General features: G+C 41.2%; 2 protein-coding genes across 12 annotated transcripts in view; one reads left to right on the plus strand and one right to left on the minus strand.

Moving 5' to 3' along the window:
* RBM48 (RNA binding motif protein 48) overlaps positions 1-14,013 on the minus strand; it is a 42,192-nt gene that overhangs the window by 15,432 nt on the left and 12,747 nt on the right. For 6 of the 10 annotated variants that reach the window (XM_068099101.2, XM_078765992.1, XM_068099097.2 and 3 more), the window contains one exon: positions 12,646-12,739. In XM_068099101.2, the coding sequence (XP_067955202.2) occupies positions 12,646-12,732 (87 nt within the window). In that variant the 5' untranslated portion in view covers positions 12,733-12,739. Of the gene's footprint in view, positions 1-3,286; positions 3,446-12,645; positions 12,740-14,013 lie in introns of all 10 variants that reach the window. The other 4 variants (XM_078766015.1, XM_068099102.2, XM_078766016.1 and 1 more) reach the window with 1 other exon arrangement.
* LOC137410669 (uncharacterized) overlaps positions 11,568-14,013 on the plus strand; it is a 196,901-nt gene continuing 194,455 nt past the window's right edge. For both annotated transcript variants that reach the window (XM_068096158.2, XM_078765972.1), the window contains exon 1: positions 11,568-11,685. In XM_068096158.2, coding sequence (XP_067952259.2) covers positions 11,581-11,685 — 105 coding nt within the window. In that variant the 5' untranslated portion in view covers positions 11,568-11,580. The remainder of the gene's footprint in view (positions 11,686-14,013) is intronic.

Genomic DNA, 14,013 nt, shown 5'->3' on the forward strand with positions numbered 1-14,013 from the left:
TGCAAACTGTGATAGCGATCTTTTATAATTGCAAACTGTGATAGCGATCTTTTATAATTGCAAACTGTGATAGCGATCTTATATAATTGCAAACTGTGATAACGAGCTTTTATAATTGCAAACTGTGATAACGAGCTTTTATAATTGCAAACTGTGATCGTGATCTTTTATAATTGCAAACTGTGATGAATAGCTTTCATAATTGCAAACTGTGATAGCGATCTTTTATAATTGCAAACTGTGATAGCGATCTTTTATAATTGTAAACTGTGTTAGCGATCTTTTATAATTGCAAGATGTGATAACGAGCTTTTATAATTGCAAACTGTGATAGCGATCTTTTATAATTGCAAACTGTGATAGCGATCTTTTATAATTGCAAGCTGTGATAACGAGGTTTTATAATCCAAGCTGTGATAACAAACTTTTATAATTGCAAGCTGTGATAACGATCTTTTATAATTGCAAACTGTGATAGCAATCTTTTATAATTGCAAACTGTGATAGCGATCTTTTATAATTGCAAACTGTGATAGTGATCTTTTATAATTGCAAGCTGTGATAACGATCTTTTATAATTGCAAACTGTGATAGCGATCTTTTATAATTGCAAGCTGTGATAACGATCTTTTATAATCGCAAGCTGTGATAGCGATCTTTTATAATCGCAAGCTGTGATAACGATCTTTTATAATCGCAAGCTGTGATAGCGATCTTTTATAATTGCAAACTGTGATAGCGATCTTTTATAATTGTAAACTGTGATAGCGATCTTTTATAATTGCAAGCTGTGATGACGAGCTTTTATAATTGCAAGCTGTGATAACGATCTTTTATAATTGCAAACTGTGATAGCGATCTTTTATAATTGCAAGCTGTGATAACGATCTTTTATAATCGCAAGCTGTGATAGCGATCTTTTATAATCGCAAGCTGTGATAGCGATCTTTTATAATTGCAAACTGTGATAGCGATCTTTTATAATTGCAAACTGTGATAGCGATCTTTTATAATCGCAAGCTGTGATAACGGGGTTTTATAATCCAAGCTGTGATAACAAACTTTTGTAATTGCAAGCTCTGACAACAAACTTTTATAATTGCAAGCTCTGAAAAACTTTTATAATTGCAAGCTCTGATAACAAGCTTTTATAATTGCAAGCTCTGATAACAATCTTTTATAATTGCATGCTCTGATAACGAGCTTTAATTGAACGACAGATTATTATTACTAGTGAGGTACCCGTGCTACGCACGGGTGGGAGGCTATAAGCAAACAGACAATGCAGAAACGGCGAATACTAAAGCATGAAACCAATAAATTACTAAATTCCACATTACTGTAGCACCTTCAGTCGCACGTCAGACATGGACAGCAAGTTTGTGAAGGACTTCCATGAAAAACGTACCCGTTCGCAAACAAACAGGTACGTGTGTTCCGTTCCCAGTCAATGACGAATCTGCATATGGCGATCCGCGAATTTCACACTTAGAACGTAAAACCGTCACTGCATTTCCTCATTCACTTGAACTCGATATCTCTTTTTTTCATTCCAAACAGCACAACTCCAATCACAAATATACATTCATATAATAAACTTTGAACAACATTCGTGACATAAACAAATATTTAAAATCCTGATGTGAAGTTCGGTACGGGTGGGTGAACACAATTACCAATTTAAAATCGTAATTGTATTCACTCAATTCCAATCATCAATTGATACTTTAACAAAACGATTAACACGAATAATGTTTCACGATTAAACATTATGATTGAATGACGGTTGTATTGGGATATTATCTAACCCGTGCATTGCCGTCATCTGTCCACTTCCACATTCACGGCAGGTTTGTAATTCTCATCAAAATCTAAACAGTATTTGTAGAATTTCAATAAAAGCCACATCACTGTTCATATCGGTAAATATTCCATCGTGTTTGGAAAAACTGGAAAATTGGGAAAAAATTGGAAAAACAATATAGCCTATTTTACTCCAAGGGGTCCCAGGAATACCCACCCAAAATATCGTTGTGATCGGTTCAGCAGTTTTTGCGGTACCTTCGAACGGACAGACGGACATTTGGTGAATTAAAGTAAGATTTCATATGCAGCCTGTGGCTGCTGGTTGCATAATTTCTGGGAGCACTGCTGTGCCGTTGATGCAGTGCCCCCTTTTTCCAGTAAGCTGGTACTCACTTTGCCAACCTCGGAAGGATGAAATGCTGAGTCAACCCACCTAGAATGTAATGGCACTACAGGGGCTCAAACTCGAGATCTTAAGGCAGCCACCTTAACCGTTAAGCCAAAAGCTGGCTTGAAAGAGAGATCTCTCTACTCTTCTCTTCAAGGTGTTGTCACTCATGTATTGCTTATAGCAATAATCAGACTTATAGCATTTGTGCAAGAAATGCTCATTAAAAAGAAGAAAAGTCATGTTGGTACAGGGGGGAAGGAGTGGAAGAACATCCCAGAGATGTTTCAAAGACTGCTACCTCCAAAGTTAACCTCACCATCAAGCCACATGTATCCTTCACCCTTTTGTGAGTTAAGACACCCCCACCACACCGCACCACACCACTCCACCCCCTCCCCTCAGCTCAGCTCAATGTGCACAGACCGAGGATAGCTTCCCAATCCCAGGCTCATGGCCAACACAGCTCAAGTGACGCTGGGATTTTTATGAATAGCCAAGTGTCCATCACCTGATTGGAGATGCCATGAGTAACAGCTATGCAATTTTAAATGCATTCATATTTGGTGTTACGCATGAAAAGTACTCTGCAAGTCTAAAATAAATTTTACATTGAAATTTTTTTTTAAAAGATATTTTATTGCCATTTAAACAGCCAAGAGGACAAATATCACCAATGTTCCACCAATAAACACTCTTCCCTTCCTTTTTTATACTTTGTTACATTCCAACTGCAGCACACTATTCAACAAGGTACCAATTTTTAAACGTGAAAAAACCCCGATGTTGGCATCTTCTCCTTTGTTAAGGCCATAATTATGCAACATAGATAAACAGCAAGTTTATCTATACAGTACTGTATAATTCTGCGCTGCATTGTCAACTAAAATGCACCCCATAAATCAAACATAGATCATAATACTCACGATCATAACAGATGCACTGCAGTCGTTGCTGCACACCAAAAGGTCCCAAAAAGTGATCTTGCCCACGTGCGGTTTATTTTCATTGAACGCGATTGATTGATAAATTGATTGATCGCGACAATTATCAATCAAAGCAATTAGTGCTGGTGTATTGCAAAGCACTCACTTTATCCAATATAACTCTGTGGCAGCTGTAGGCTTGTCGGGTTGCGTCATTCTCTGCCAGGATACGTGCAGTGTATTATTGTGCAGTGTATTATCACTGTGAAAGTTGACTAAATACAGGACAAATTGGAATCGGCGAATCCTTTCGAGAATAAAGGCTCTGAAAGACATGCGATGACCAAATTATTGGCAGTCAAAAGATATGATGCATTTTAGAAACCTTACACACTCTGTTAGTTTAGCAATGTCATCAGACCTTTTCGGGTCTTTGCGTGACAAGGCACTTCCTGCCCCCCTCACTCCGGCTTTTCTGGTTACCGGGGAGGGATGAATTTGATGAACTCTGTTGAGAAGAAGGTAACCCTCCAGGCATACTCACCCCTCCCAACCACACTTTGTAAGCAGCTAACATAATTCCTGATATAATGGTATAACTGAGTGCAATAGTGAGATGTGTAGGAATAGTAATGTGTAATGTGTCCTAAATGTCCTTTTGGGGCATAGCGGCCCTGCAATACTGAGAAGGCCTACGTTTTGGCGCAAAGGCACAAGAATGGAACATTAAAGTCCAATCCAAAGGCTCAGAGGAGGCGTTTCCCCTTGATTTATGACTGAAAATCCAATCGGTGCAGGGCAGACAGAGCAGGGCAATGTCATGGGGCAGGGCATCATGGGTGCCGATAAAAGCCCATGTGCACAACAGGTCGGGGCTCAGTCCAGTCTGAGTCTAGAGGAGAGCCAAGAGCAGAGTGTCCAGTTTGAGCTCCAGTTCCCGAGTCATGTCGTCTTTCCGCTTTGCAGACGCAGAGAGAGATCATGTGTTCCCGCCTCTCGCCTGCAAGAGCAAGGGGTGTGCTGCTCTCCTCCCCCTCCCTCACTCCCCTCCTCCTGGCCAGGCTGTGGAGCCATTGGCTCCGAACGGAACCTTACGGCACCTGAACGAGCCGTCATAGGTATTTTCAGTCCTGTCACTTCTTCTGGTCTTTCTCCTGTGGTGTGCCTGTGGGTCCTTAAGGCTTATTTCATAAGGAACTTCCTGCTCGTATGACACCCAGGGCACGTATTTCACAAGTGTAAATGGAGTTGTTATATAAAATATTTATGTGTTCCCTATTCTCCCTTTCCGTTATATTAAATACAAACATAATTGAAATGGGTCTTGGGGCAAGTTTTTTTTTTTGTTTTTTTCCCCAAGTCAACAATATCAAACCATTCCGGTCATAAGTCCTTTCAAGGAGAGATTTGAGGGGATGTTTAGCTTCCAAGTTTAAATCCCTTCAACGAGCATGTAGAACCGCTCTAAGTCGCTATTTTGAGTGGCTCGGTGTGGAGGAATCCGGCGTGTCACTTGATTGACATCAGACGAACCAAATTGAACTAAGTAAAGATGCTTTTAGGCCCTTTATCTGGCTCACAACCTCATTATGGATCCACATCAGTAGATTACCTACATCAGTAGATCCACAACCTCATTATGGATCCACATCAGTAGATTACCTACATCAGTAGATCCATAACCTCATTATGGATCCACATCAGTAGATTACCTACATCAGTAGATCCATAACCTCATTATGGATCCACATCAGTAGATTACCTACATCAGTAGATCCATAACCTCATTATGGATCCACATCAGTAGATTACCTACATCAGTAGATCCACAACCTCATTATGGATCCACATCAGTAGATTACCTACATCAGTAGATCCACAACCTCATTATGGATCCACATCAGTCGATCCACAACCTCATTATGGATCCACATCAGTAGATTACCTACATCAGTAGATCCATAACCTCATTATGGATCCACATCAGTAGATTACCTACATCAGTAGATCCATAACCTCATTATGGATCCACATCAGTAGATTACCTACATCAGTAGATCCATAACCTCATTATGGATCCACATCAGTAGATTACCTACATCAGTAGATCCATAACCTCATTATGGATCCACATCAGTAGATTACCTACATCAGTAGATCCATAACCTCATTATGGATCCACATCAGTAGATTACCTACATCAGTAGATCCATAACCTCATTATGGATCCACATCAGTAGATTACCTACATCAGTAGATCCACACCCTCAGTTGCATCCAATAAGTCATTCAGCTCATCAATGCAACCTCACTGTGTAAACTTTACTCGCTAGAGGATTTCATGCATTATCACACATTTATAACTCTCATCACACATTTCATTATATGATAATATATTAAATCATGCACATCTTACCTAGGGACACAATAATGATATTTTTTACGATATATGTTTAAGAGGATGATATCCCTGACCCATTAGCACCAAAAAAATTGGTGAGAATAAACCAGATAATCGTTTTTAAAAATCAGACTATTTTCACTTCCGTTATACAAATGAGCTACTTCTGTCGATTCACGTGACATAACGGATGCACAACTCAATTGACGGACGCGTACATCTGTGTTTCATCACAGGTTGTTCTAGCGTTCAAGATGCCAATGTGCCAAGCTTTTAACTGTTCGAATCGTCAAAGTTTTCCCACAGAAGTCGTTTTTTTTGCATCCCTGACCTACAAATAATGTTAACATTGTGTTTTGTGGTTGAATAACCTAGGAACAACCAAATTCAACATCAAAACGAATGTTCATTCAAAATACCACGTTGTTTGCAAAGATCAGTTAGAGCCATCATCATTCGTATTTGATCAAGAGGCTCATTGCTTGGGAAACGCGATGCCTGCCGACACTTTTCAGCCATAAACCCTGCACAGTTCACAAATAGTGAGCTACCTTGTCAATGAACACAAATCCTCTGATGGTTAGTCCCCAGGGACAATAGCACACACACACACACACACACACACACACACACACACACACACACACACACACACACACACACACACACACACACACACACACACACACACACACACACACACACACACACACACACACACACACACACACACACACACACACACACACACACACACCTTGGGAAAATTGACAAGTTCCCAGGGAATTCTGGGTAACGGCGACTTTTGTCGTTGAGATATTTGGATATGGTGATACAACATTTCAGCAAGGCTCACCCAATTGCTTTCCTTGCTGGCCCTTAGTGGTTATTCATGTTCTTTTTATCAGTCGCTTTTACTTCCTACCCACTCCTCATTGCTGCCATGCCAGTCACAAACTCCTTTACCCCACAGAATGTATCCTATTCTTAGTAAAAAACAAGAAGAAAAAGACATAAAATGTCACAGCCGTGGTTTTGTCGTTTTTTTGTCAATGTCAAAATGTCAAAATGTCAATGTCGTGGTTTTAGTAATTTTGCTGTACGGAGTTAAAGGCTGCCAGTCGGTCATATTTGGTCGGATGACAAAACAAAATCTTCTGCATATGTATACACTCATGTATTGTCTTTGTGCCAAGTTTGAAGAAAATCAGTCCATGCATGTCTGAGAAATAGATGGGGACACGATTAAGTAACAAAATGGCATCCAGTCGGTCATCTTGAAAATAATCTCAGAAAAAACAATGACGTGCATATGAAACACATCCTTCATTATCTGTGTGTCAAATTTGAACAAGATCGGTAAATGCATGTCTAATGGTTGAGGACCTGTTCAATATTGGGTTTTTTTTTTTACAACTAAAATAGCCACCAGTCTACTAGTCATCTTTGATCAATCGCAAAATAAAGTGAAATGCACATACATGCTGTCATGTGCTGTGCTTGTGCCAAGCTTGAACAAAATCGGACCATGCATGTTCAATAAATGTTTGGGGACACGTTTAAGTAACAAAATGGCCACCAGTCGGCCATCTTGGATCGCATCGCAAAACAAGATGATGTGCATATGTATACTATCATGTATTGTGTTTGTGCCAAGTATGAACAAAATCGATCCATACTTCTCCGAGATATGGTTGTGGATGCACAGACACACAGACGAGACCAAATCCATAATCCTAACTAGAGCCGCACTCAGTAGAGAGCATACCTCCGCCAGGTGAACAGTTTACGTTTGGTATCCGAGAGCAGACCAGAAAATCAAAATACAAAATCGCATTTAATCAAAATCATCCGTTCACAACGTTTTGAGATATCCTGCTTTGTATCGGTTTTGGCCAAACCTCCAAAGGGTGAAGAATCACTTAAAATTTTCGACGAGCCGGATCCTAACCAAAATTGAATCGTTTCTTCCTGTCACGTGCACACAACCTGTCCACCAAGGTTTGTCCAAATCCGTCCATAACTTTTTGAGATATCCTACTACATGTCTTCAATACATGTCTACTACATGTCACTCAATAGTGAAGAATTTTGATGTTGGGCTAGCGGCTAGGGTGCCGGCTTAGGATCCTAGGATCCTGGGTTCGAATCCCGGTCGATCGCTGAATTAACGCCAGGGGGATTGACTCAGCCTGTCATCCTTCCGAGGTCGGCTAATTAAGTACCAGTTCACTGGTAATTCCCTGCTTGTCGTTAAAGGCGGCAAAAAGGGTTGGCGTCAGGAAGGGCATCCGGCCATAAAACATTGCTTCAAAAAGGGGACCAAAAAAAACAACAACAACCACGGTCCCCGAAAAAGGCCAACCCCCGCTTTGCGGGGAAAAATGGCCTCTAAAGGTGGTTATATATATATTTTTACTCAATCGTGAAGAATCACTAAAAAAAATTAAATAATTCTCATATCCGATACCATATATTCAGATCTTCACCAAAATCGAATCCATTAGTCCTTCTCAGACACCCAACCTCTCCACCAAGTTTTGTCCAAATCCTTCCATAACTTTTTGAGATATCCTGCAATGTATCTCCCAATGGTGAAGAATCACTTTAAAAAATTATACTAGCCGGATCCGAATCCGGATCTTCAGCAAAATCTAATCATTTCGTCCTTGTCACATACGCTACATCTCTGCCATATTTCGTCCGAATCCATCCACAACTTTTTGAGATATTTTGTTCACAAACAAATGGACAGACAGGGGTGAAAACAACCTCCATCCACCTATGGTGGCGGAGGAAATAAGAGTAGGATATATTCTGTTCTGGGACTTTATCTGTTCTGGGCTTGGAGGCAAACATTTATTACCCTCGCCAGAGAAGAGGGTATTACATTTAAGTCCGTTTGTTTGTTTGTTTGTCGGACAGAATAAATATGATTTTCTCTGCAACCGTTGGTCGGATTGACAGGAAATTTTCACCACATGTGCAACTCCACCTGTATAATTTTTAAATCATAATTATGACGTCATACGTCACCCTGTAGGGCGCCATCTTGGAAAAACAGAAAAACTTTGCACCTCTATCTCCAAAAGCACTGCGTAGAAAAATTGAGACATGGCTCATTGTTAAGAACTTTCCATGGGGAACTAGAACGCCACTCAGGAGAGCGCATACTCCCGCTGTGGGTCAAGTTGGAATAGTACGATTTCACAAAAGTTTGAGGGAGTAGTTCAGTGACAACACAAGACAGACACTGCACAGATATATATATATATAGAATATATAGAAGATAATGTCAAAAAAACAAGGCAATTTCACTTACATTTTCGGATTCAGCGTTCAATTCTATATAGGTGAGTGTATTTTGAGGCATGTGTGACTTCAAATGAAATTGTAAGCCAGGAAAAACGTCGTTTCATTCTTTAGGGATACAACATCTAAAACTGGCCCAAACGTCAAAACAAAACTCGCTCATTTTAAGTCGTACAAGCTAATGCGACCACTCATTCTTCTGGGAAGAATCCCGTGCACATGCTGGTCACACTTATAAGTCACCTAAGTCTTTATAAGTTCATCAAATACTGACACCGCGATTGACATTCACCGAGTTATATATGTTGACATCTCTTCTGAGGTAAAAAAAAAAATAACAATAATAATACAGTTTTAAAGCATTATACATATCAAACGATACATTTTATGAAACGGGGAAACCTAATACAGTACACACTTTGGTGGTTTTAAAATGACAGAATATGTCTTTATTAGAAAAAAAAATGAACATTGAAGACGACGCTGCTAAAAAATACACCGCTCTAACACATAACCACGAGTCTAAACTACATTTACAACAAATATGAAAACTATTTTCATATCACAATGTTAAATATAGAAAATATAGAATATAATGTTAAAAACAAATGAGCCCCATCTTCCAATGGTAAAAAATCCTTCAAAAAATTCCTGGATCCGGAATAATATCATGAGCTTCACCAAAAACTAATCAATTCTTCCTTATCCCAAGGGCAATCATCCCACCAACTTTCATCCAAATCCGTTCAGAACTTTTCCAGATATCTTGTACGTACGTACGTACACACACACACACACACACACACACACACACACACACACACACACACACACACACACACACACACACACACACACACACACACACACACACACACACACACACACACACACGAATGCATTACTCCCTGGCGGGAGTAATAACATATTGTCGTGCGAATACCCTCCGGTTAATACCAGGGCTCGCGAATGACCAAACGGCTTTAATTGAGGCGATGACCAAATACGGATTTTGCAATCACAGCACGGGCGAAAGAATGAAGAAGAAGAAGCGGAGGCGCTTATCTGGAGAGGGAATGAACTCGAACGGGAATCCGGGTTTAGAAGGAAATGGAAAATAATACAAGGGTTTATTTTACAAGAGATAGCGGGACAGGAAAATACATGCCGGTAATAAAATGTCCTAGATCGGGACGTCCCAACTCACAGATTTCGGATACCAGGTGAGGGAATGAATTTCGAAAAGAAATGTCTCGTCGTGTAATGTTCTGTGGGTGCGGCCTTATCTGTCTGTAGGCTGCAGTGTAGCGTCCAACGCGGCCCCGTCCGTCTCCGAGCTCCGGCGCGAAGAAACCTCAGCCTCCTCACTCGCACGCTCCACCCGGCCTCGATGCGACTCGCTCCGCGGCACGCCACGAGGTCCCTCGCTCCAGTACCAACAGCACCGGATCCCGCTCCAAGCACCACGACGAACCAACGTCACCCAGCACGAAGCACGAAGGTCCAGCATGCGAGAAGGAAGAGCCAATGAAGACCAGGCACAGAGGAAACGAAGCACGATCTCCAATCCCAGTGAAGAAGAGAAGGGCGAAGCACGTCAGCGAGCCCTTTTCAAACCTGGCGTCTCACGTCAGCTCTGGCGCGCCCCCAATCAGCGCCTCGTCTCTCGACCTCTCGAATCTTCTCGATGTGCTGGTGCTTTCTCATTGGCCAAGTGCTTCCCACCACCATGTCACGCCACCCTCGTGGCCAACCACCAGTCCTTCCCTTCCTTCCAATCACGGGGCAGTTCTCTGTCCCTCCTATGGACCAATCAACAGTCCTCCTGGGCGTGGCTCCCAGCCTGCCACGAGGCTGGTTGCTCGGCCAGCTGGTGGTGTGGCTGGCTGCGGCCCCATCGGCAGTGCCCCGGCCTGGCTTCCTGCCTGTTTTCCAAAGTCGTTGTGGTAAGGGAGGGGAATTATTTAATGTTCCACTAAGGACCTATCCAAGTGTTTATATGAGTGCGTTGCCATAAGGGACACAGGTTTGACGACAGAGGGGACGACAAACAAAGGAATCTTATCCATAATCCCTGCACTATTTAGCACGCCCTGCTCCCTCGTAGCGGGGACATCAATACAGCTTATACCGACAACCCGGGCTAACATAGAACTTATTACAGGTAGATTCCCTATCACGACAGACGAAGCATGATACCTATTCAGATCTACCTGGCTCTATATATATCCCTCTACCCAAATTCGTAACAATATGTTAATGATGACGTCATAATTTGACAAGTACAAAACTTCATCTGATAAAGATGAAATTTCTTGAGCGTCATCTAGGGATAAATTGGCGGAGAAATTTATTTTAATGATGACCATCGGTCACGTGGTTCGGCCGCCATATTTGTTTGAACACAAAAGCCTTAAAAAACACTAAAAACACGTCCTGGCGAGGGTCTGCAATCTCCGATTGCTCTTTATTGTTTATCATCGTTTTGGTGTTGCTCAGCATAGCGAACAATTGCAAAAATATATGGGTCATTTCACCAGGTTGGGACACATTGTGTGACATGAAAGTGATTTTTTTTTTATGGCAATGAATTACATCCTCTTGCCCCTCAAATGCCAGAGTACATACATTGCTTTCATATTCCAAGAGATTTAGTGGAAAGCTTGTTGCAAAAAAATGTAAGCATGTTGTTAATGACTGTGTGTGCACATATTATGCAGACGTAACATTGGACATCCATCGCAGCGATGCCGCTACCATGGAAACAACCCAATATCATGCCAGGAAAGTCGTCTGATATCGAGGAGAGATGTTTGTGCTACGATTATTGGTTGATACCATTTCCGGAGAAGGTGTGAATTTTATTCTTTAGATGATGAAATACTCCAACTTAACAAAAATCAACAAGACACCCAAGTGGCAAATATTCTTTTTATGAGTTGGTGAAAAAAAGAACGTTTCAGAAAAACTTCATACCATCATTCTCTGTATTAACCCCCTCAATTAAAGTAGTTAAACTCGCCTAGACCTACGAATATCATAAGGGCTCTTGATAACGGGCCGGTTCATCGATGTAACAAGGATTTTTTTATTAATGGACAGACACCATGCGTTACGTCGATGTTTCCCCACAACGGGGTTACATGATTTGTGCACTGACAGGACATGTAATGTTTAGACTTGTCCACACTCACGTCTATGCTACTGACCTACTATTCATGAGTATTGCTGATTATTGTCTAAACGTTTTCTTCATGAAATGTAAATTTGAATCTATCACAGAAATAATGTCACACTTTGGTACCATTTTTTTTGCCCTGGACACCAGTATGATTTTCAAATCTAAAATATAGTATTTCTCTCTAAAATTTTGTATTGTTCATGAGATATACAAGCATACACACACCTTTTACCACAAACCAGTTTACATCAGAAAACAATTTCTGTGATATTTTGCCCCTTTCATACATCAACTATGCCCAAGTCACAGTATGACCCATGACCCAACCTGGTGAAATAACCCATATACAAAACAAGTACGGATGTTTTTCTACCTTTTGATGTATTGTAAATGGAGATGTGTGAAAGTGTTTTATTACCTCTAAGCTCAGTTTAAAATGCTGCTTTGCAGGCTGCAAAATGGCATGGAAAAAATAAAAAGATTTGCAAAAGGTTTTCATCTACACAGCTTAGTTAGCACAGGGCAACATTGTGAACAGAAAAGTGATGAAAGTGTATAAATACAATATAGCAGTGGTCTTATCCAGCAAAATATAGCACAGAATTGGATTGTGAGAAAATCCTTCCATCACCTTCACAGCTCGGGCAGTTCTGCTGGATCGGTATGCTGGCCGATTGAAAACCACCTGCCCCTGAATGTGGTGCTTTTTCTGTTCCATGTAAAGGCTGCAAATGGTGGGAGTCGGAAGGGGAGGGGGCAAAGGGGAAAAGGAACATGAGTGCACTGATAAAGAGAATGACATGGAAATTATACAAAAAAGTACGTTTTCTTTAGTTTCACTATTATCGGTGGCCTGTGTCCCGAAATGATGCTGACTTTCAATAGTATTGTATTCAACGAGATGAAAATTGGAAAGGGGCGGGGGGGGGGGGGGGGCAGAAGGGGTGGAGGTAATATAACAATACAATATATATATATATATATATATATATATATATACTAGCAAGGATACCCGTCGACGACGGGTGCAAATTGGAAGGATTCTTAAAATGCATTAATTAAAGGTGAACGCTCTGACTATATCCCACAATGCCCAAGATTGGGGGTATTGATATCAGAAATTTTTCAGCCAAACAGACCTAAAACATAAAAAACAACTTTTGTACATACATTTTGTATCTATATATATATACTATAATTTATATAAAATATAAACACTAAACATCATTATTCTCTTTCGACTGGATGGGAAGATAGTCGGCCTAGAAGCACCAATTCTGGAGATTCGCCTGTTTTGATTAAAAAGTTTTTCCAAAATAACGTTTTTTACAAACTATGAAAGAGCATCTAGTCCAATATGTGCCTTATACAAAAAATATATAGTCACAACTTGCAGCGTTCGTCATCTGTGCCCTAGAGTGCCTCGGGGTAAACCACATTGTGTGTCTGATTGTTGGGTGCCAGGATGGTGAGTTTTACTGCACTGCCGGTCCGAGAGGCAGCCACATACAGCTGACCGTGTGAGAAGCAGGGGACAGAGAGGTCGACCCCTATTGTCTTGTAAGTCTGACCTTGAGCCTTATTGATGGTCATCACAAAGCATGGTTTGCAGGGAAACTTGAGTCTCCGAAACTGGAACGGCAGCTCAGAGTCTGACGGAATGAACGGGATCCTCGGCAGAAGGACGACCTCTCCTTTGTATGGTCCACAGGAGATGGTGGTCTCGATGACATTGGCATGCAGGCGAGTTATGATGCAGCGTGTACCATTGGTGGTATTGGGTGGTTCCATGTTTCGCAGGATCATGATGGGCACACCGAGTTTCAACTTGAGGAGGTGTGGTGGCATTCCTGACAGCTCGAGAGAATTGAGAAGCTCAACAGGGTAAGTGACTGCCTCCTCGTCACAGATGGCACTATCCACAGACTTGTATATCCTCTCATCGCCGGGAAACTCTCCCATGAGCCAGTTGTTGAGCTGGTTGACATTGGTGTTCAGC

This window comes from Myxine glutinosa, chromosome 1 (assembly GCF_964187855.1).
Source record: "Myxine glutinosa chromosome 1, kmMyxGlut1.1, whole genome shotgun sequence".
Lineage (NCBI taxonomy): Eukaryota > Metazoa > Chordata > Myxini > Myxiniformes > Myxinidae > Myxine > Myxine glutinosa.